Source organism: Plectropomus leopardus, chromosome 16, assembly GCF_008729295.1.
Source record: "Plectropomus leopardus isolate mb chromosome 16, YSFRI_Pleo_2.0, whole genome shotgun sequence".
Lineage (NCBI taxonomy): Eukaryota > Metazoa > Chordata > Actinopteri > Perciformes > Serranidae > Plectropomus > Plectropomus leopardus.
Window position 1 is genome coordinate 7,844,730 of NC_056478.1, and position 25,391 is coordinate 7,870,120.

Here is a 25,391-nt window from a genome sequence, read left to right on the forward strand (position 1 = left end):
TCAGTGACCCAGCTCACTGCGCTCTGGCTGGCTGTCAGACTCACACTTATACAGACACAAGCAGACCTCTGGAACATGAACAAAGAATGTGAATATTTCAGTGTTTTTACATTTCTTAGAAAAGAGACTTTGCGGTAATGAAACGAGAAATCATTAACAAAGAGAGACACCAGAATGAAAGAAGAAATCTCTGCAGAGAGGAGTGAATGGGAGGAAAAGGATGAATTAAGCAGTGCTGCATGCATCTCTTCCCCTCGCTCTACGCCCTCCTCCTCCTCCTCACTGTTCTGCTCTCATCTTTCTCCCCCTCTTCCTCACATGTGGTCTCTGCTGTCTTCACCAGCGCTCTCTTTATTTGTGCATCACTCTCTTTCTTCTCTCCCAAACACACACGTAGCTGAATTTCTAACAATTTTTACTTTAAAATACCACAGTTGTGCAAACCTTGACAGCTAAAAAAGGGAACAAAAAACAGTTTTGATCATCACTTCTGTTCTGTTGCTACACAGGTGAACGGCTCGTGCAGCGGCCAACCAGGAGCTGAACCACCGAGCAAGTGTCACTCTGTGAGGGGTAAAGCTGCCTTTATCTTAACGTTATTAGAAGGGCAAAATACATTGTGATAAGGGTGTGGATAAAGGTTAAGTGCAAAGCAAACCAGTGCTATAAAAGGAGCCACGTACACTCATTTAAAAAGACCACAGCATGGCACACTATCCATGTGCATTAGCACAAAGTATTCAAATAATGAAAGTAGGTGCAGTCGACTAGGAACCTCCTGACAGAGGAGTGGTTAACAATAAAACAGAGGAGCTTAAAGACAACATCAGCACAGTTTAGTGACTGGACTGTTAACCCTTTGCAACCTGAGAAAATTGGCTTGATTTCACATTTAAATTCTTGTAAAGAAGGGGATGAGTAACCTTCTTGACACGACACACTGCCACCAACTCGACGTTCCAACAAAAACAGCTTTCTAAACACCACTTTCACCATAGATAACTCAACTTACAGTGCATTGTAATATTTTAGCACACACAACGCATCTATAACTAAATTTAAATAACACATGCACTTATCAGCTCTGTGTAATGCTGCAAAATCTCAAGTCATTTTGCCCGGAAGTGGAAGAGTGACAAATTCAAAAAGGCCATAACTCGGTGGTCATGAGTCATACTTATTATTGGGTATCATTAAAAAAAACTAACGCCAATCCCAACACCAATGCCCTTAAAGTAGATACCAAAGCACTTCATTCTTTATATTACTACTTCATTTATTATCCATCATATAAAAGGGAGAATTCAGTTGCAAAAAAATACATAATTAAAATAAAATAAATTAAAAATGCTACTAGGTTTGCAGTAAACTATAGCCATACTTTCAAACATTTTGGCATTATTTTCGCTGAACTGCAAACTCTGTCTATTGCTCACAACACCATAAATTGTAAAGGTTGTAGCTGCTGGGGTGGTGGGCAAATCACATGTTGCTTTGAATCAAAGAACGCCTGCGGTGGCTTTGTTCAAAACCACAAAAACAGTTTTTCCCCCCTAGATTTGGGTACCATAATGATTCAATTGTCACATTTTCTTTAAATCTTGCTCATTTCATCCATAAAGCTCTAATATTCCCAAATTATTCTCCCCAGTACTTTTAAAGTTTAGCAGTTTATGTAATGTTGACAAAGATATCAATTACAAATGGACATAATGCTCATAATATTTGTGTAATGACTGGCTCTATTTCTTAAAATACCAGTGAAATGTTTTTCATGCTAAGATATAAACTCTGTGGGCATTTATGTTTTTGTGTCCTTGCATGTGACAGGTAGAGTGCAAGATATGTTTTTTCCCTGCAGTGACTGCTAACACCACTGTGTGACACCTTGTCATGTTGGTCATGGTTGAATTCACATGCAGATACACTGCACAAACACACAGACACACACTCTGCATCACACACGTGTCTTGCTGTGCTCACGAGGGCGACTGTCACCAAATCACAGGAGGAGCAGCTGACCTACACAAACACTCCTCGTCTTTGTCCTCCTCCCTCTCCTCTCCTCTGCCTTTGTCTCAGTATCATCATTTCTCTTAAAGCCCATTCCCTCCATTCCCCCTCATTAGTCTTCATTCCCTGCATCACTCTTTCCCCCCTTCTCCCTCCATCTCTCTGCACTCAGAAGTAGGGCACAGAGGCTCGACTGTTTATAGCAATGCAGCTGCAAGCGGCAAGAGGGGGGAGAGAGAGAGAGGGAGAGAGAGAGAGAGAGAGAAACATGGGGAAAACACAGGAGGGAGCAGGAGCAACAGAGAGGAGCAGGAACAGAGTGCACACAGTAATGTGCAGCCCAGTTTAATAATATTTGTCTTTACCAATACAGTCATACAAAGGACTACACTTGCGCCCACACACACACAAACACACACACGTACACACACGCACTCTTATCTTCATAATTGCCATCACAGTCAGTGTCAAAGTCCGCATTTATGACAGGATGATCAGCATCTCATTTACAGCACAAAAACACACACCGTACAGGCCACAAATCACTGGCTCATTTCATTACGGTCTCCCTGTTTAATCATTAATCCAAATAAACAGGTTAGCAGCAGTGCTAATATGAAAACGTTGTACTTTTCTCCCTTTAACTAACAGGAAAACCACATTCATTTAGTTTGTTTGATCAAAAAAACAGTTTCCAAACAGTTGCATGTATCGTCTTAATGGGATCAATTTCTTGCATTAGCATGAAAACTGGGACACACAACTAATCCAATTTACACTGGACGGGAAACTGAATTCTGGCTCAGAAACCATCAAAGCTAAACTATGCCACACTTTTAAAGGGTAACTTAGCAACGTATCCAATTATTACAGTGTAAGACAGACATGTTGCCTTTTTTAAAGGGTGACTTTGGTATATTTCAACTTGCATCATTTTTGCTCATGTTTTTGTGTCCAAATGACTAATGGAAACAACAGTTTTCATAAAAATTGGTCCAGTATTGAGAGAGAGAGGGCTGCAACCATGAAACAGGCTGCAATGTAACCACTTGATCATTTGCGTACTGTCAATTTACGCCCACTAAGTTTTTGTTTTTGCCACTTAAAGGCTCATATTGTTATTATAAGTTTCTGGTAACATAATGGAAAGGATCTCTACAGAGAAAGACCTTTTGAATACAGAGTAAGTCCTTTTTGTTTAATCAGAAACTGCTCTGACATCGCTATCACCACACCCACCACATGTCAGTTAAATAAAGAGTAATTTTAGCACGTGTAGAGACAGCATATTTTCACATCTACATGGATGAATAAGGGGTTACTTTAACCAAACCAGAACTGGTGATTGTTGGAACTGTGGAAAGATGAACAAAGACCTTTTTTGGGAGTTTTACTTTGTGTCTGTCTACTTTGACCGGAGTGTGTTTTACAATTATTAAATTGCTGTTGTTTATTTCAACAGAATCTGGTGTGTTTAGCAATGATTTCAGTGCTGTTTCTGTTTAAACAAAAACAGATTTTTCTGTATGGATCCTTTCCATATTGTTGTCAGACAAAATACCAATCTGAGCCCGTCAGTGGCAAAAATGCACACTTTGAGTGGATGCACTTTGCTAACATGCCCTGAGTGATTACGCTACAGCCTGTTTTGTGGCTGCAAGCTACAGCACTCTCGCTCAATACTGGACTTCAACAGTTGTTCCCATTAGTCACTTAGACACGAAAGTTAGCCTTTAAGAAACAGTCAGCATGTCAATCTCAAACTGTAATAATAGCTGCTGGTAACGAGCATTACTAAAATGTTAAATTGTTCTAACTTATACTAATGGCCAAACAGATTTTGTTTTTGTTTTTTCTTATGATGATATAAAAGTAGTGAGTTCGTAATAACAGAGTTGCAAAACAAGTTCTACTCCTACAACATTTAACATTCCCCCAAAACCCAAATTAAGCCACACTTCAGCTGCCGAAGAACAATGAGAGAAATTGCCGCTTAAAACTGCAATCAAAGCACAAGCTGCATAAGTAATTATCCTCTAAAGCTCATTTCATTTCATGTAAGCTGAAGCAGAGCAGCCATCACCATCGCTATCATCTGGTGGAAAATATACTTTGACTTTACTCTGGTCTTTTATTTATCTTCTTTAATTTTCCTTTAGCTGAGCCTTAACGTTGTGTAACAACATGTGTCGGATAACATCAGTGCTCAAACACTCATCCAGAAAATGCAGTGGCTGTAGCGATGTGGAGATATCAGGCTAATCTTTGCCACATGGTCATGTACAAAAGGTGAGTGGTGTGACAGCCCACAAGGAACTGTTACAAGTCCTTTCAAAGTCTCCCTCCACTCAAAGATGTGTTTTGCTTCCTGTTACTTTACTGACATTTAAGCTTCACTGTTTGACACTAAAAGGCTTTCACATTTATCTGTTAAAGGAGGAAAGCTCCTCGGTGGTCACTCTAAATCTCAATTTAAGTCATGTTTATATGAGCAGGAGCAGTTTGGTAGCCAATCATTTTCCAATATGAAACTGACACAAGTGCCATTTGGAAACTTAAAGCTTTCAGCACACAAACACTGACTGACGTTTACATAAACAGTATATTCCTTTTATTTGCCTTTATTCCAAAAAAGAAAGTGAATATTCCAGTGATACTCTAATTTACATGCAGCCATGCATACTCTGACTAATGTGCCCTGACATGTGGTTTTTCACATCAAAATGTGAAAAAGTGGAGCAGCTGGAGCTGCTTGTGCATCTTTGCACCTTTTTTAAAAAAGATGTTTTCTGCAGGTGGTGGACTTGTTGGATTATGCAAACACGAACATCCCTCCATCATTCCCTCAACCACCTTCTTGTAAAGTTCGGCCTTGTGATTTTTGTGCATTTCTCAAAACTCGTTGATATCCCAAGTTTTTCAGTTTTTGTGTGATTTTGTTCTGACCAGAAATGTGGGCTTTTCCCTTGTGCATGCATCTCTACTCCTGGATAAGTGCTGCAAATTGCAGTAAAAACCTCAATTGAGATGCATATTCCAAATGTGCCGGAGATGTTCAAAAAATGCTCCTAAAACCCAAATAATATCGTAAATCAAACATGCTTAATAGGTAAATATTACATTGCAAATGCTACATTGCTGAAGGTAGCCGTGCCCAGGTTTCCCTTGTCAAAAAGCTGATGGGATTATTCAATTTGAGTTTGGATCATTGCAGAAAATAAGCTCTGTGATAAACAAACATTTATGATAATTACACGTTTTGTTTAGCAACATAATCTTCACAAATGAAATGCAGTTTTAGGATTTTTGAGGCCTAAATGCAAGTGCCGGGGGTAAAAAGCTATTGTTAGTCCAAAAACGAACTACCCCACGGTTGTATGATTTAACGTCGCCACAACAACAAACCGTGACGACGTTCTATAGTCTCATTTAGCCACTTGTTAGTAACCACCTTTTGTCAGACACATAAAAGCTTCAAAATTCACCAGTGCCACATTTACTGACGTACATGGAAGACTCATGAGCTCGTGTTAACCACAGACCTTATTTCAGGCATCTCACAAAAAAACAAACAAAAACAAGCACACTGACTTAGAGACAAGGGACCCAGGAGTGATGAAATGCTAATTCAGGCTTAGGACTTTGGAGTTTTAGGACTCAGTCCTGAGGCGCTCCATACAGGTCTGGCAGTACTTGTTCATTTGGAAAGAGGAATGGCCAATGGGGCAACACTTTTACCATCACTCTCGCCGACCAATAATGTGATTTCGTCACTCGATCACTCACTTAGTGACGGACAGACTTTTGGCCTGGCACGCTACGATCCAGCCAAAAATTACTGAGAAAAAAAAGCAAAGCATCCACAAAGGTACGGAAGAAGAAAAGCTAGCAAACATGATGCATGGTTTAACATTCACAGCCACTAACCGTCTGCACTCTCCACTTTAATCGACCTCAGCGTGTAAATTACCCTGTGCAATACTGTATATTGTGCAATATTGTATAGTTAATGTAGTAACTTGCAATTTTGTATAAAGGTTGTGCAATGTGTATAGTCTATAATGTTTTGTCTGCCGAAAGTTGTTAAATTCAGATCACATTGTTTATATCTATATTCACCTTTGCTATTTTTTGTATTTTTTATTCTCCTTTTTATATTTTTCATTTTATGTTCAATGTTGAACTGAGATGCTGTAACGGGAATTTCCCTGGTGTGTGAATCAATAAAGGCTATCTTATTTCAAAAATATTTAGAAAATTAGCAATTTCTTCAAGAGAAATACATTCAACCGGGTTAGTTGAATCTTAAGAGGTACACATACTGTTTTGTGGAGAAACACTGAATGTAAACATAATATTTGCTTTCGAGAAAACTGAAAAAAGCAAGTTTTTGTTGCCTGAAGGTTTATATGTATAAGGTCTAAGTTTAGTGCTGACGGCTGATATTTGACTCTTCAGATGGAAACTATTTCATCTTGTTGCAGAAGCTCGTGAATCATGAGCCAGACTTGGCAACCACAGATGAATTGCACAGCTGGAAAATGACCGCTACACACACAAATATAACACTAGTCTGCACACAAAGAGAATTGCATGGTCACACTCTCTCACACGAACACTCCCTGTGTGTCTGTAGGTCACAGACGATCATGGATGTAACTGTATGCACACACACAGGCACCTGGCACAAAGCAACACCCAGTATGTTCTCACACTACATGCATGCAGTCCCTCTCTACATACAGCACCTCTGAGTACATCAATCCAATTGGTTTCTCCTACGATGCACACCCACGCACAGACACAGGAGCAGGACACACTTACTGATTTTCTCCTCCGCTTGGGAGAACGGGAAACAGCACAGTTGACCCATGGCGCCTCCTTCCCTCTCCTCCTGTTCCCCTCTCCCCGCTGTAACCCCTCTTCTTTCCCTTGTTCTAAGACAGACTGATGGAGCGGCAGTCCTGCGTCTTCCCTCTGTCGCTCCCACTCTTTATCTCCCCCTTCTTCTTCTCCCCCCTTTGAAGGACAAATGGAGCCAGTGAGGATGGAGGCAACAAAAACCCCTTCCCTTTCCCTCCGTGCAGCCTGGAGAAGACTGAGCAAGTCAGCCGACGGGGAAAAAAATGAAATGAGTGGCTCCTTGCTCTCGCTCTACTTTGCTTTGCACTGACACAGGGAGGAGGGGTGTGTGTATCAGAGAGAGAGAGAGGAGAGAGAGAGGAGAGAGAGAGAGAGAGAGAGAGAGAGAGACGAGAGAGAGAGCGAGAGAGAAGAGAGAGAGAGAATGGAAGAGCTGAAGTGTCTGTGCGTGTTCAGGAGACAAAAAGACAAAAAGAGAGTAATTTGTTCATATGTGTGAACTGGGGAAAGCGGAGGAGGGGTATGTATGAGATAAAAAAAAGTGTGTCTGCATTTATGTGTGTGTGTTTGTGTGTGTGTGTGTGTGTGTGTGTGTGTGTTTGGCTGAAAGGGGACAGAGTAGGTGGGGTGTGTTGCACGAGCGATCTTCAGTTACTGTATATGTAAGACTGAGAGACAGTGAGCATGTTTCCGAGTGTGGCAAGTGTGTGGAAGAGGAAAAGGGAGCGGTATATATGTGGCGACAGCAGACCCTAATGTGTGTGTATGTGTGTAGCGGGGGGGGGGGTCCAGGCTCCACCTCCCCTCCCTCGTCCACACAGCTTGAATAATGGTTGTAGAAAAGCCGGCAGCTGCTGCATGTATCCTGTGTTATTTATGAGACCTGCACTGGTATTTTGTTGCGCACAAATGTCCCCAAAGAATAGACAAAAATTTTTATTCCATATTAAAAATAGGTCAATTTCAAGATGATGTTCAGGAGCAGAGATGGATATCCCAAGGTGAGGGTCAAGGGAATATGGAGGCACACTGTCAGCAGTTTTGCATTTCAGGGTCAGTATACTTCATATTTTATTGTTTGCTGCAGATATTATGAATAATACATGCTGCAATGTGGTATTTAAATCCTGAACCTAAGTGAGCCTCAGCCGATGATGTGTGTCTGTTCAGGCTGTTATTTCTTTAATTCCATCTGCCATGAATGAGCTCTGGTTTCTTTTTACTCACTTGCATTTTGAATAATACTCTAACTACATAAGAGTGTGTGTGTTTTTGACTTCTTAGTTTGCTCTTAAAGCCTGAGTATAAACGCATCTGTAGAGAATATTATTTAAAGAAATACTATGCAGGATTTCCTGAAAAACAGTGTAATGACTCATGCAAAAGTAATCTTTCTCAATCAGCACTTATGATCCGATAGACGTGTGTGACGCTGTATTATCTGCTGAGACTTTGCCCACTGCCTGAATTTTCTTCTTATTTTGTTGTGTTTACAATGTTTTTGAGCGTGTACCCCAGCCAGTCACAGCTGCAGGTCAGGACCAGGACCAAAGAGTATATAAAGATAGACAACGTGACAGTTCCCCCAAAGTGTAATTTTTCAATCTCAGTTGCCCTCTGGTGTCTGACTGCAGCATAGGTCCTAAGGCCCGCCCCTCCATGTTAGTTAATGGTGATAGGCTGAACTAAAAAATAAAAGCACACGCCAAATAACTTTTTCCTAAAGATGGATTCTAACACTGAAGGTAGTTCTCATCACCCTGATGTTTGTTCAAATGTTTGTTTTTATGACAAGTTTGGTTTTAATGAGATATTAAATTATACAAAAGGGGGCTTTTCTGCCATGACTGACAGGTGTTACAGCCAATCCGTGTGCTTGCATACAATGGAGCTGATCGCGATTGGTTGGATGGGTGTTTTGGCAGGAACTCCCCCACTGCGAATATCGCTACTGCGCAGTCTCCGGCTCTCAATGACATCACCCTTGCAAGATGGCAATACCCGTATCTTGGATATTTTAACCTCACTTCAGCATAGCAGGGTTAAGTGGGGGTGTGTCGTCCATCTTTATACACAGTCTATAGTCGGGATTTACAAGATAGTGGCAAAGTGCCAGAAAAGCTACAAAAAGCAAGGACAGAGTGCCAAAAAAAACCAAAAAGTTTGAATTATATGTTTACAACCACAACTGACAATTTCCCACACGATCATTTATATTAAAACATCTGCCGATCTAAAAATTTTCATTCACTCACTCTGCACTCTGCTTCTCCTCTCATGCATCCATAATTCAATAATTCATTAATCATTAAGTCATTTATGCCATTTAACTTTTTTTTCCCTACAATGGAGACAAGCTGACGTTAGCTCATTACAGGTTTCTTTACATGGCCATCTGCTCCAGGCTCGCCACTGCAAGTGTTTACGTAGCCTACATTGCTGAAGATAGCTACAAGCATGAAACATGTCATCTTGGCTGCTGATGTTAATTTCTTGATTTCAGATCATGTTCCTGTTAGCACATGGTCAGATGTGTTTAAAAGGTCTTATTAGGGATTTTTCACAATAAAAAATGCCGCTCTTCTCCTTTACGGTAATTTGCTGTACAGTGCTACAAGTAGCTACATGCTAACACCAGAGAAACATGTAATTGCAACAATGGTGAAGAAATACCGAGATGTGAAAAACCCAGAAACACTGACCAATCAGAGCAGACTGGGCTTTTTCAAGAGGCTGGCTTAAAGAGACAGATGCTTACACGAACATTTCAGACAGAGGGTGAATACAGGTTCAAGCACCGACAGTATAAGGAAAATGAAGTGTCTTTTTTTTTTTTTTTACTTTATAACATGCTAAAATGTTCTTGTAGAAACTTAAAATACAAGTATGACCCTGAAAATAAGCATAAAAGTACCTCCTATAACAGCACTTGTAGGAATATTAATTTGATAGTTTACTACCTCAACTAAATCGAGTCCTGCCTTTGACTTTTCCAACAGATTCCTGACAGAGTAATGGCTGATACCTGATATCTGTTTGGTTATCCGCATTTGGTCTAATCACGTCACATGTCTTAAATGCCTCATGACACATTGTGAAAACATATGAACATCAGGCTGTTGAAAGTAAACACTGAATAATTCAGTGTTTAAGTGCAGCCATAGATGCCGCAAGCCCATAACTGATTAGTCATAAGCAGTTTCTTCTCATTTTTCTCATTGTTTATCTGTATTCTCATACTGATCGATTCTCAGTCTCAATAGTGGCAGTGTCACCTGCATATTTGCATAATGAAATTAGATGAGCAGTTTTGATCTAACATGCTGTGGTGTCCAAAAAAGACAGACTTTCCTGCTCTCACTGAGCTCAGCGTCAGCACTGCACTCTGATGTAATGGCCTCAAACGAGCGCTCACAGTCAGAGCTCGGTTCAGTCTGGCAGCATGAGCTGCTGACTGAAAGCTCTGACAGAGGAGAGAAAAAAAAATGCTGAGCTTCATCCATTAGTCTACTGCTGGTGAAGTGGATGGTGGCCAACTCAAGAGTCAAAAGAGACCATCAATCTGTGAGTTTGAGTTAATTAAATAAAGTAGCAAGAGGATTATTGCTTAATGAAAGGGGAGTAAAATGGAGTGTATCTGCTGCATTTATGAGTAAAAAATATAAACTAATTTGTGGTCATGTTTTTAAATTTTGAAAAAAAAGAGCGATTCCAATTATCTATTATTATTATTAGCTCTTTGCACACACACACACACACACACACACACACACACACACACACACACATATTAGGCTGTCAGCGTTAAGGCATTAATCCCGACACAATTAAGGTCTGTAATTAATGCATTCATTTTTTTTTTTTTTAATTTGTTAATCACTTGCCAACTTTTCCATCTTTAAGAGAATGTATCGGGCTGGATTTGAATTGAGAGTGATGATACTGGTGTATGACACAAGACCTGAAGAATCCAGTGATACCATCCATGTCATGCTTAATAACACTCCAAAGTTAGGCAAGATTTTGGCAATGGAAAAACAGCATAGTCATTTCACAGGGGTCCCTTGACTTCTGACCTCAAGATATCTGAACAGTGCAATGCAAAATAGTGGAATTGAAAATGTGATTTTAAAAAAAGGAATTAATCGCGATTAACTACTGAAATTCTGCGATTAATGCCATTTGGCAGATACATAGATAGACAGACAGACAGACAGAAATAAAGACAGACAGACATAAAGACAGAGATAGATAGAGAGATAGATAGATAGATAAATGTAGCACAGTAAATCCCAGAAGAGATTTACTGGATCAATGTTACTATTCTCTTTCAACTGTTCAATGACCTGTCCAGTATATTTCTTTGGCGCAATTATAAAAAAAAGGAAAGAAATTCAAAGGAGCCCCAACAAAAAAAGGTTATTTCAGTTGACGCACGGTTCCTGGAGCATTGTCTAACAATATGCCTCTCAGCTCAAGGACAGAGACTTTATTGGGGGGAGAAGAAAGGACACGAGCACCTAATTTACAGTCTTTAACAGTGCAAAAAGGAGAGGAACGTTTCAACACCACTGTGTCTTTACCAGAGTCAAAGCTGACAGACTACAGCTGCACATCAATAATCCTGTTGTATACCATGTGCCAAGATGAAATTTCAGAAAGGTATGAAAAAATAACTTAAAGTAACTGCCCATGCCTCATTTGCACCATTAAAGGCTTAAAATTGATCAGCGTGCTCCAGTCCTTTCTTCCCTCCTAAAGATAGAAATGTTGGCCGGTGAATACTGCGATTAAAAAACAAAAACAAACAAATAAATTTTAAAAAACACTACAAGTACAGACCTTTTTTGCATTGCGATTAATGGGTTAACGCTAAGAGCCCAAACCATTTCTTAAGAAACATTAATTTTATACCAGAAGGCCTTTTGGTTCAAGCCCTCTTGATCGACATCCCCCTTCAGTCCTTGACAAATCTAATGAATCCCTTATTTGTAGCTGCATGTGCACAACACTCAAGAGGAGGCCTCGTTAAAAACACACCTCTACTCTTCACATTAATGGAGGATTACAAACGGAGGAGTGGGGTGTGGTAGTGGTGGTGGTGGTAGTAAGGGGAGGTGAGTGTGAAGAGTGACAGAAATGTGAAAGAAAATAAACCTACACACACACACACACACACACACACACACACACACACACACACATACACACAAGCCACATATATTGTAGTGCATTAGGCACTGAGCTCAGCTGTGTCAGGAGACAGTGGAGCCCTGTCCCCAACAGCAGCATTTATTTCACAGCTGCCACTTTTTACACACACACACACACACACACACACACACACACACAAACACACGGCCGTGATGACTGCTATTTGTAGGGCTTAAGTGTTGTCATTGATGAGGCAGAATTGCTATTGAGCGTTGATTTTAGCACGGCCGTATGTGTACATGAACACGTCACTCCTGCACACACACAGGCATCATCTCATTGATTTGTCCTTTTAACTGGAGGTACATATCAGGATATTGTTATGATTATCCAAAGCTACTGATCAGAACCAGGTAGCGCTTTTATAAACAACATGTCATATGTGGATATTTTTAACTCGCCCGTGCTCATACCTTTTCCTGCCATTTCAACAACAAAAGCTTGGGGACTAATAAACACAGTCGAAATTTATGTTTGTGCAAGTCTGTGAATAAATGTTTAGGAGCCACTTTTGGCACACTCTCATTAAAGGGCTTACAATGCAGTGAGAGAGACGGCTGAAGAAAACACTGCAACAGTGTTGACTTTGTTCAACTGACGGTCGACTCACGTTGCCTGAGTCACAAGACAGGTTATGCACACGTCGAGCATAAGACAACTGCATGCTGCGGATAACAGAGGCTTCAGTCTGCTCTGGTGATGTGGCTTTCTGTTTAGCATAACACGTAAATGCAACTGCAGCACTTAAAGAATGGAAACACCATGCTGTATGAGCACAAAAACAAAAACGTGTTATAAATAATGTTAAGACGTGTGTGTGACATGCCTGCCATTTTAGCATTTCTACTAGACATTTTTTCCCCACACACCAGCCCTCTGAAACCTGGAGAGACATCACTATTCCCGTGCTGCTTTCAGACGCCTTTGAACTCTAAGCAAATTGGTGAGATTTCATTCAAAAACATGGAAAAAAAAAGGCAAGTTGGTAAGAAATGTTCCAAAAATTGCAAGAAATTAGTGGATTTAGATTTTTTTTTAACTGTAGGTACAAATTCCAAGGAAAAAGAGACAAAAGCTAGGGAATACTCTATTTAAAACAGTATATGACAGAAAATGAGGAAAAGCATGAAAGGTCCACTTTAATCCAAACGACAAAAAAAAAATGGCTATTTATATGCATCACATATTACAGCCTGGATTTAACACAAAAACAAACAGGCTTGGTAAACAAACACTGTTTCATTGTTATGAGGAGTTCAGCAAAAGGCGAGTTTTTCCAATTGAATTAAGAATTGGCCCTAATGTTTATCATTAAATTCCCCAGACAACTAGAACACCACTCTTATTAGTCATAGCTGCAGCTTTGGGTGGGAAAATTGCCTTTTAAAGCATGTTTGTTTCTCTAAAGTATCTGTCTCTCTCACACACACAAAGTGGAAACTACAGGCCTTAATATGCTGTTCACTGATTTACTGCGATGAATCGATTTCGTGAACATGCATTCGTGGTCTGTGGGCGTTCACTCATGCTCCAGAGAACAAACTAACCATTCAGTTAGTTGCTGCTGTTGAATGTGATTGCTCTGTGGTATTTCGATTTTCCCATCCAGACTGTTCAGGTTGTTAAAGCTTCTCTGAATCAATCATACGGTTTACGGCTGTGGGATTTTTGTTTTATGTTCACTGCTGCGGGTTTACATTTTTACCACATCTTGAGGTTGGTTGCATTATTACGTAGCCTCTTATTGGATTTGATTCAGATGAGAGTAATTTTGGGGTTATTCTTAACATGAGGACTTTGAAATGTATTTGAAAAAAAAACATGTTTCTTGATTAAATTTAGTTTCATGTCCTGCAGCAGGACAAGTTGATTAGTTTTCATTGAAATGTTTGACAGAGCTCAGCTAAATAAATCTTCAAAATGATCAACAATGGAATAAAATGTTTAGGCAGACAGAGAAACAGATGGAGGAAAAATATTTCACTTCTGTTTCGGCTTATTCTCATCACATCTGACAGAGAAAACCTGAGGGACAATTCTCCATTTCTAAACCGTTATCCAATCTTCCCCACTCTCCTCTCTGCTATTATTCCTCTCCCTTTCTCTCCATCGCACCGCCTGACTCTTTCTTTGTTTGACCCATGTCGGCCCCTCCTTTTAATATCAAACTTCAATTCGCTCGTCTGTTAATGTCACCTTTGCTCAGACTCTCAATCTTCTCCCGCCGTTTGTCTGGCCACCCTATCTGCTCGTCTCATCTCTGCCATCCGTTTAATTCCACTGCTTGTGCTGGTCCTTTCTTCTCTCCTCCGTCTCTTCTTTCTCTCCTCATGCTCGTTTATCATTCCTGTTTAATCTCACTTTTTCCGTCCTCCATCCTCTTCGATCTCCCTCACTTGCCCGTCCATCCTCCGATCTGCTCAGTCACTGTTGCTTTATTTTCTTTTTCTTCTCTGGCCTTTGCCCTGATGTCCTCCTTGTCTCATCTGCTTTATCTCAGCCCTTCGTCTGTCCTCTTAACAATCACTACTGCAAGTACTCAGTTGTCAGGTGCTTATTGTTTGCTGCACTTAATGTAGAAGATTTAGAACATGAGATAAGACACTAGTCTCTGAAGCACAGGCTTTGCTGTTCTCGCTTTACCAATATTTAAAAAGCACTAGCAGGGACTTGTTGCTATTGAGGCGTCTTTAGGACTCTTCAGGCGCTCTTGGCAGCAGCCTCAGCCAAGTTCTCTGGAGCAATGTGTGAAGCTGTTTTTGTCTTTGTGTCCCAGATGCTTTGGCGGCTGTCTTCCACCATTATAAACAACAACGGATAAAACAAGCAATTGTCACACCTCTTGGGCCCATAGACTGTCTAAAATTATGAATGTAGCAACCATGACATCACACATTGTTTTGGACTCTGTTTTGAAGCCATGAGTTTGGCTTTTTGGTTGCACAGTACATAATAAATGTAGTTATTATCTTGGCTTTTACATTCACAGAATAAAATTCTTAAAGAAATTGCACTCATGTAATACTTCCGAAAAAACCTGATCTCTCTCTCTCTATATGGAAAAAAAAGTTGAAAATATCTCAGACTCTGAATAGCAATCTTGTAATTGGTAGTTATGACATTTTTAATGATATGACGAAAATGGAGTATGAGCAGGATACACTACATTACGCTCGCTTTTCTCATATTTTCCTCACAGACGTCCAAAAAGGCAGTGCAATGCCAGTCACAGATGGATATTCTTACTAAACTAAAACATGAAAATTGTCAAAGTTATATCAAAGTTATACATTTAAAATACTACAACAAAAATCATACTGGTGGAAGCTCTTATTTTTGACATACACATATATTCAAACCTTTTTAATTTCCATCTAAGAATAACGCTTTGCCTGTTGGAGTTTCATTAATAATTCGTCCCTTCAAAGAGCACTTCCTTCAATTGTGAAATTATTATCTGCTGTGTTTTTGAAGCTTTGAAATTAGCAAAGGCTCACGCTTGTTTAAGTGCTATGCTGCTGTCATCAAACAAACTTTGGCAATACCACTGTGGTGTGAGATAGATATATGCAAAACTACAACAAAGGCCTTATTCAGATGCCCTCGCTAATGAATTAGAAATTCAGATGTCCTCTCACTCTAATGAATTAGAAGAGGGAGACAGGAAGAGTAGGAGGAAAGGAAAGAGGGAGTTTAGTGTCTATTCTGTAAAATTAATTATTAGAAACAGAGCCAGTCGTGATGAGCTGACTGTTTTTTGGATCTTAAAATTTTTTGGTAATATGTTACCTAGTACACTGACACCCTTTCAAGTCTAAAGAAAATGGAAATTTTTAGTCACACATTATAAAATTTTGTAAAAGTCTGATCTTGCAGGGTCACTATTTGCAAGACTAAATCTAGATTTCTTTTATGATTATTATTTTCCATTCTATCTACTTAATCCAGTTCCCCCTGCCAGGTTTCTTTCAATACTGAAAGCAGTAAAATTATTTTTTAGTACTGTTTTTACAAAAGCAGAGCAGATCTTTTCTTAGACATGCATGTTGTTTCTTTCAACTCAATTTTAGGCATGAAATGTTTAGTTTAGTTGCTTATTTGAAGTTGGGTGTATGTGATCACTGTTATTTATTTATTTATTTATTTTCCAGTCTGCTTCTGGTGGAAAAAAATCACACAAAACTCCCTCTAAGAAATATGACGTACGAACAGATAAAAGGTGTCACATGTTGACAGTATTCTTGTCAATTCGGCTTTAACATAAACTATAAAGATAAACTGTATTTACAAACTTTACATTCTGGATTTTGTGGCATTTAACTCACTAGCAGCCTCCGTTGAATCAAAAATTAAGATTTCTGAACAAAGTAAGTGCCAGTTAATGGATCAGATACGAGCAAAATTAAACACAGACTCTTGTTCCCTCCTCAACTCCACCAGATCCTCGTCCTTTTTAACAGAATAAGACAACCGAGACCTGTTCACGTTCTTGCGACTCCCTGGAGTTTCCTCCATGTTCACTGTCTATCCAGTTGCTGTTTCCTGTTTGGTGCAGGAGAGAGTGCAACTATTTGTTGTTGACAATCTTCACATTATTAAACACCTGTATCTGCATAAGCCACGGCTAAGAAATTAACAATAATGTTGCTTTTATTTTGTCGGAACGTCAAGATGAGAAAAAGACTTGAGACGGCTTGGACTAAATTTTATTACGACCTCACGAAACGAATGAGATCACAGGAGCGTGCTACAACTCCAGCAAAACCCTCATGATTTTATTTCAACCTTTGAACTTTGTCTATGCCAGTGAAACTGCTTGGAAAGTTGTTTGGTTTAAGGCCAGCATTAGTTGTTTCTCAAGAAATTCTGCTGCAAGAGGAAGCTAATCACTGCTGTTTACAGTAAAAGAGGTCCTCAGAAACAGAAATAGCTCAGAAAATACTGAGAAAAAGGGGAGAGACTGCAAATGAGCTGCTGAGTCCCAGGAAATTATTAACAGTAACACTACAGTGCTCATGCTAGAAATTGTATTTTTAAAATCTGTTATTCACATAGATTTTTTGCAAGCCAATTAATTTTTATCCACTTAATCCCCCCCCCCCCGCCAGGTTTCTTTCAATACTGAAAGCAACATAATTATTGTTATGCTATTGTTATAAAAGCAGAGCAGATATTTCCTCAGACTTGTTTACTCCATTTCAGGCATGAAATGTTTATTTTAATTTTGTATTTAAAGTTGGCTGTATGTGTTCACTGTTATTTATTGGTTAATGGTGTTTTTAACATATATATTTTTATTTTATTTTTCTTTAATGTTTGAAATAAAATACACTCAATTCTATGCAGGTTTATGGTTTGCGTTCATAGCTCAGATTAGGGAGCAAGATGCTGTTTCACTGTTGACATTTAGACAACTAAACAGCTTTCATTTGAAGCCCTTTCCTGTCTTCTAGTGCACATTGACTCTTAAAAAATTAAACCATCTCCAACAAGACTTCACCATGTCTACATATTTTTACACTACATTTTACATTTAAGGCCTCAGGTAAACCTGAACACTGCCCAAAAGCCATTAACTCCTCAACATTGATGTTTCTAAAGCTGCAGTTTCCTGTTTTAGTATTTCTCCAGAAAGATGTTAGTCCACTCAAATGCAAATTAGGAAATTGCGTCATCTGGCACTGGTGGCTGGCAACTGGAAAACGAGCTCTGCCAACAACTCGCTTTGTGGGAAAAAGCCAAGCAGCACAGTCTGTACAGAAGTGAGTCCCCTTATCTCAATAAAATACCAAAAGGTCACAGAGCGACAAACCACCTTCATCTGTCCATGTGTGCACGCTGCTTGAGTGCTGGAGATTTGTGTAAGTGTGTGTGTGTGTGTGTGTGTGTGTGTGCGCATATATTTATGCCTGTATAATATAGATGCATTTTTGTATATAAAGCTAAGGATGATACTGTAAATACCAATAGGTCATGACAGGAGCTTCACCAACACTTTACTGGAAGAGCATTATCTCCACTTTACAGATCAACTGGAAATGTCACACCGACTCTTTGTTTGTTAATGTAAAGACACAAACAAGTAGGGATGTGTTATGAAAGTCACGACATTTTCAAATTTCTCAGTCAACATGTTTTTGGCCTTTTCGGGCTTACCAAAAGGAGTTTAAACATTTATTTTTTCCAAACAAGTACCCTCTAAAGTGACATGACGAGTGATGACGCACCGTTTTTAATTACCTCCATTCTTTTGCTTACATTAACATCCAGCAGAGCAAAGTGTGGAAAAAGAATAAAATGAGACTTAAGTGTGTGTTTTTGTTCTGAGATATAAACTTTCGTCCGTCTGTCTAAACAGAAGTGGCAACACAATATTTCAAGGAATTTCCTTTTTTAGTATACAGAACAGAGGAGAAATACACAAGAGAGACGAGAAAGCAGGAGAATATCACTGAAGCTCTAACAGGTTTTATAGTGATTAATAGCTCACTGTTTAGTTGTCTGGCCCAAGGGACTTAAAGGGACAGTTCACCACAAAATCAGAAATGCAGATTTTTCCTCTTACATGTAGTGCTATTTACCAATCTAGATTGTTTATATGTGAGCTGCAGAGTCTTGGAGATATTTGTAGTAGAGATGTCTGCCTTCTCTCCAATATAATGAAACTAGATGGCACTCGGCTTGTGTTGCTCAAAGTGCCAAAATAACATTTGAAAAACTTGTGTCATGAAGGAACTATTTTCTTTCTACTGAACTACACCATGAAATTGAAACTGTTCAAAACAACATCTGTGTGTTATCTTGAGTAACTGAAAGGTTTCCCACATTTTCATTTATTTCTGGTGGTCTGCCAAAAATGTAAACATCTGCCACCACATATTGATTTTATGGAGCTGGGCTGTTCATTAGGAGCACTATTGGAATACCATTCGGTTAATGACTGCAACACACTCTCGGAGCACAGCACACACTCTGGGCACAGACGGAGCAGCAGAACACCAGATGCATTAAAAGTGAAACTTAACAGTTCATTATGCTGGGTCTAAAAGTCTGATTGGATTAAAATATCAATTACCCACCTTGCAACTCCAACTCCTCAAACTCTTCAAACTGCTACGGGAAAAAAGAACTCATGACAAGTGCCGCCTGTGCTGCGTTCGTGAACCCCCAAGAAAGTCTGAATTTAGAGAGGTGAACAGAATGATTACAGAAAACGGGGGGACACATACGCACACAAGACCCACTGTGCTCTACTTACTGAGGTGCAAACAGGAGATAGACACAGTTATCAACTATCCACTGGACATAACAGAGTATCTAAAAAGACAGATACTTTCCTCAGGAGTTGGTAGAGTTGGTATAACTTTAATGGGATCACATATATCCAACGAAAACCTCTTGTAAACCTTTTTCCTCTCACTGTCTATACTCTGTCCCCCTCCCCCATCCCAACACACAATCACACCCTACTGGGTTGTGTATCACGGGCTGCGTTGTGGATTATGTTGTACTGTGGATTATGGGATTAACACATAATCAGACAGTGACCACTGTGCACCACCAGAAAAAGCATACTGAACCTCAGTGTGAGGAACACGGATGTAGAGGAGGATATATGCGGCAATAACTAACCATGAGGTAGTACTCCCTCAGGTGTAATTTGCACAGTTTGAAAAATCTTTATTCCCCTCTGAGTCACGGTCTACACTGAGCAATAAGATTGTCGAGTGCTGGCAGAGCAGTTAGGTTTATCATGGCTTTATACTCAGAAATTTACAGCTCTACCATTCTTAGACCATCAGCTTTTAGATAGATTATATTCCAACCATCTGCACAGCAGCTGTTTTCCATTCCTAAAAAATGTCTTTATCAATCTAAAAACTACGGTAAGCTTTGGAAGTTTTCCACTATAATCAGTCCACTTCTACTCGTGCGTGAAGTTCATCTGGCTAAATCAGTGCTACCAGTTTTTTCTTCACATTGTCAATCAGTGCTGTAATTACTGGGTCAGTTAATTGATGATCTAAAAATATATCTAGGTCTATGAGTTTAGGATGTGAAAGTTCATCCTGCTGGTGTGTGTTTTTAATTCACATTGTACTCTTGTCTGTCTTTGAGTACCTTGAAAAGTGCTTCGTAAATAAAAGGTATTCTTCTTATTATTATTTACTTCTGTGTGTGTCTGCATGTCCCATGTAAGCCAGCTGCTGTGCCCTCTTCCCTGTACAGTGCACTGAATCTTTTAGTAGCATGGAGTACCGGACCGTACAAGCCTCGTTTCACCCCTGGTTACAAGTCAATATAGCAAAGAAATACACCAAGGGTCATTGCTACTTCCGGTCAAAAACTGACATGCTCTGCTCACATCCTGCACAAAGCCCCGCCCCAGCTGCAGCACAGAGGTACAGAAGGTGTTTGCTATTTTATTCAAAGTTTATTAATGCTGAATGTGTTGAGTGTCCAATTGCACTAAATTTGACAATGCACATCCTTGGGTCCCCAACATCACAACCGCCAAGTATGAAGTAAGTCAGATCAACAGTTCTCAACATATGCAGAGGTCTGACAAACACATTCACACTCACGGACAGAGATTCCTTGCTTTATAGGTAGATTACACCATCAAAAACCTATGTCATGTATAGTGTAACAGTAGCACAAGTAAAGTGAAAGTCGTCAAACTGACTCAGTGATGTCAGTAACAAAGCAATACAAGGCTGCAAACATTATCTATCATAAACTACATATCACACCAGACCAAAATCTTGTAATGGCAAAAGTTCCTCTTAGAGGACAATTGTGTTATTTCTTATTTCAAAATTCACACCAACTTGGTTTAAAAAAAAAAATTATGTAACTTATAAGCTTTAGGGAGAAAGACACTTCTTTCTTATTCACAGACAGCAAGCCTAGCAGCTTAAACCCTCCACACTGAGCTGCACCGCGCACACTAAGAGAACTGGATTCAGCGCTCAGTTTAACATCCTGTGCGTGCATTAATATGTATATTGTTGTGAAAAACACTTGATAAAAACACAAGCTTTCTTATGACGATAAGTGTGAGGTAAACATCCCCGTCGCTCTGTCACTCACTCCTACTCACACACTGTCGCTCTTTGTTTCTCACAGACAGCCCAGTGATCCACAAAACATTGTGACAGCCTAGTTCCACTCACGCTGACAGCCTCTGTCACACACACACCAACACACACGAACAAAAATCAGTGTAGCTGCTTGACAGTGGGATTTAGGGAGTTCCCGTCAAGAAGCTTATGTGCACTTGGTGGTATACACTAATCCTGTTAACTCCATGGTAACAGTGTAATAATTTATTCATGTATGTTGTTACTGGTGATCCGGAGAGACAAATGCACATAAGCCAGTTTCCTTACTAAGACTTTAAAATGGCACATTCAGGGTGACTTTTTTCCTTTGAAACTGCTGCTTTAGCACTAATTATTTTGCCCCAGCCTATGACCAAATATTAAAAGGCACAAAACCAAGCGTTCTTTTGGCTTAAGGCAGCATGATAATATTTTTCGTTTTGGTTTGTCTGGTGGCTTTTAGGGTTGTGATCATCAGAAGACTGGCCTGGCTATAACCTCAGGCCACGCTAGCAAGTAGTTCAGAGAGGAAATCCTCAAGTGAGGCTTCTTGGAGGCAGATACAATCCCTGTCATTACACTAAATTTGAAATAGATGACATGGTTCATGGTTCATGTTCTTCTAAATGTTTGGTGTGTAGGAGAAAAAGGTCACCACTCTTGCCTCCAATCTACGTAAGTGCACCAAGTTACACTACAGCACTAATATGTTAATTTACTGAGAGCAGAGACTCATTAGGTTTAGGGCTGTACCCGACTCGCAATTATGTCAGTCAAATCAAATTGACACTAGATATTAAACAGAAGTTATAGACTGTATCATATTGAGTGAGTTTGCTGTGAGCTTAAAATTCACCACTTTAAGCAGGAGGAAGATAATGTCAAAGCCTTTTTTCCTCCAAGCAGCTGCTTCCAAGTACACAGCTGACTGTACCCACGAGCAGCGTGAAAGTTATGAGTGCTCACTCTGTAGCAAAATCTGGAGACCAAAAAAAATCAAAAGTACAAAACCTCTGACTCTCATGGGGCAGCCATAATTAGGTTTTCATACATTCAGTTACTTAGGGAATTTTTTACAAGAGGGTTTCCCCTCCATCATTCTCAGAAAAATCTAGTCCACACAAGCAGTAAAAAATGTCTGTCCAACTGAAAATGTAAAAACTAAAGCACTGTCAAGAGCATGCTAAACCAACAGGCGGTAATATGACTCCAACCTTAAAGCCACAAAAAGATGTTGGTCAGTCAGAAGCCTGAAGAAAAAAAAAAGAAAGCTATAACCAGAAAGCTATCTAGAGCAGGGACTCCCGTAGCTTATTGTGACGCCTCTGTTCCTCAATATAGTGGAAGAGTAACTGTACATACATGTTTAAAAATATAAAAAGTCCTGTTGGTGAGGTCAGAGCCAGCAATAGTTTGGCCCGTCCACCACTGCATGAAATGTCACCTCATTTGTGATGCCTCACCAAGGAGATAACAGCACACGCTTTGATAAAATCTTTCTTTTGCCTCTACACAACAACACTGAAAACAGAGTTCACTGTTCAATGTTCACCCTGGAAGGAGTTTTACAAAAGGTGCATTTTCAGCGACCTACAACTGCGGTTGTGTTTGGGCAGAAGGCCAAAATGCGTTAAAAAAGGCTCAGTTTTCAACTTGTCGACTAGGTCTTACTGTACAACCTCAGATACTGAAAATGCGACCTTCTCCTCTTCAAAATTCTACTTAGGTCTCTTCCCCCATGCGTGCCTCTATGAATCATATCTAAGCAGTTTAATGATTAAATGATACAAAAAAACATGATTTTTGCATCTCTCCTCTTCTCATTAGAAACAGCAGATATTTAATTTGCCATTATCACTGCCAATCGATTTTGGCTTACAAAACTCAACAGCACTTGTTGCACCTCACGTCCCTGTGAGGTCTGTTGATTTTGCAAACTGGATGAGATGCTGTGGAACAAAGAGTGGCTGCTAAAACTCTGATTCTGACTTTTTGTTTTATCTGCAGACATACAAAGCTAGTAAATTCAATAAAGTAATCGTCTTTCTTTTAGAGATAAAATAACCTGTTGGCTCCTTGCCTGCTGTTACAAGCCTGCAGCATTTGATAGATACTAGACACATCAATACTGCCTGTCTGGCTTCATCTGGCTTCAGCCCAAAGCCCACAGTGGTCAACAGTGCCATCTGGAGTTCATCTTCTAGGTCCATATCAAAGTGTAACAAAAAATGAAACATTTTCTCCACATTTCAGAAAAGTGCACATCAGAAATATCCTCACTCACATTCACTTTTTAGCCAATTGCTGCATCTTGAGGCCCATCAGCACTGCATTCATTCAGCAGCCATTATAGAGCTGCCATTCAACAACGCTGCCAACTTTTGAAAGAACTGGCAGGACAGTGATGTCTAAACTTGGCAGCCGTGTCTTAAATGGAAATGAGCTCTTGAGTATCTCCATGCTGTTTGATTAGGGTCAGTCTGCTTCTCTTATAGCTTCTGATACACACACTATTTACACTGTAAAATGATGCAGAAAAAGCACAAAGTTTCATATTTGTCCAAACCAGTGTTGAAATAAAATCTACGCCCTTGTTCTGATAAGCACACAAAGGTTATTACTTATTATCTTACTCAACACACTTCTCTGCCAGTCACATCACCAGCACTCCCAGCTTTGCTAACTGGTATGAAAAATGGTATACAACCGCTCCAAAATAATTTGTAATTTTCCACAACAGATATATTATTTCTCAGCTAATATAATTGGCAGAGATAGAAAAAATAAGCCATTTCCAACCCCAAAACATGCTGATTTTGTTCCACTGCTGAAGCTTTAGAAAACAGCAAAGTGGAGAAACGCACTGTCCTGAATGTGAGTACAAAGCGCCCTCTGGTGGCTTAATATTGCACCCGACAGCCACATACACAGCGAGCACAAACGCAACTAGGCTCTGCTTGTGTGTGTACGTGTGAGTATGTGTGTACTCACCGAGCTGTAGTGAAGTCTCAGTGTGGTAATATCCGTCTTGTTGCTTCTTTTTCAACATGGAACAAAGATCCACCCGCTCAACTGTCTGGTCTCCAAAAAACCTGAGTGTTGAAGTGAGACAGAAAAAGTGACAGTGAGGAAGACGGCGAGAAGAGCGTTGATGCCTCCAGCAGGTAGTAAAGGCCAATATCAGTCAGTGCAGCTACTTGTCAGCAATGATCACTCAAACTACAAGTGACAACCAAACTCAGCTCCATAAAAATGACAAAACTGGGGCTGAAACACTGTGACACGATGCTGCTCAAATAAAATGGATGCACTTTTAACCCTTTCAAAACTGGAGCGGCATGACTTTTCTTGGGCTGCTTTCAGACACTTTTCACAAGTATTTAAACCTTTGAGCTCTGAGCAAGTACTTGTAATTTTTTCAGAAAAAAAAGAATTATTTCAAATTCAAATGGCTTTTTTCAGGTCATTTGTTTTATTTAAACACGTGTTTCTCTTGTTTGCACGCGCATGTGTGTGTGTGTGTGTAGGTAATTTTCCTGTACATTTTACTAATTTCTTGCTTATTTCTTTTGGTTTGATCACTCCTTTCTTCTCGTGTTTTTGATAAAAAATTATGCCAATTTGCCCAGGTTTCAAAGGGTAAAATTGCAAAGAAAATTATCAGGGCTTAAACAATTCAAAAAGCCCAATATGTCATAATACTGATTAAAGGTATACTTTATTTGCCAAATGACCATTTATATATCAACTCACATTGTGTTACACTAAATTAGTTAGGAAAACTTTTGGTAAAGGCACATCTTGCTTTCACTCAATTCATGTTAGATGGAGCAGCGATGGCAAATATCTGAGGCTGTTTTTTTCTTAAATAACGGGACACGTTGGCCTGTATCCGTCCTCACTTTGGCAGTCAGATAAGATTTTACTGTTGACAGCCAAACTGTTTGTAGGCTACTCAACTGAGGTTTTCTGCATGTTTTATATTTATTATTCTTCTTTGTATCAATAACTTTTTCTCAAGAAGTTAAATACTTCAAAATAACAAATTCATCAGAAGATTCTAATGCTGCAGAAAAGTAACATTAAAGTGACAGTGCACACAACAACTGTAAAGAATATTTTACCTCACCAATGACTATTTATATATTAGTTACTCACCCCATGTTTCACTGAATTTGCAAAGAGAATTTGTTTTTA

The 25,391-nt window shown here is 39.6% G+C and overlaps 1 protein-coding gene across 2 annotated transcripts in view; it reads right to left on the reverse strand.

Moving 5' to 3' along the window:
* Window positions 1-25,391, reverse strand: part of LOC121955533 (A-kinase anchor protein 7-like) — a 65,581-nt gene that overhangs the window by 23,105 nt on the left and 17,085 nt on the right. For both annotated transcript variants that reach the window (XM_042503539.1, XM_042503538.1), the window contains exon 9: window positions 24,186-24,286. In XM_042503539.1, coding sequence (XP_042359473.1) covers window positions 24,186-24,286 — 101 coding nt within the window. The remainder of the gene's footprint in view (window positions 1-24,185; window positions 24,287-25,391) is intronic.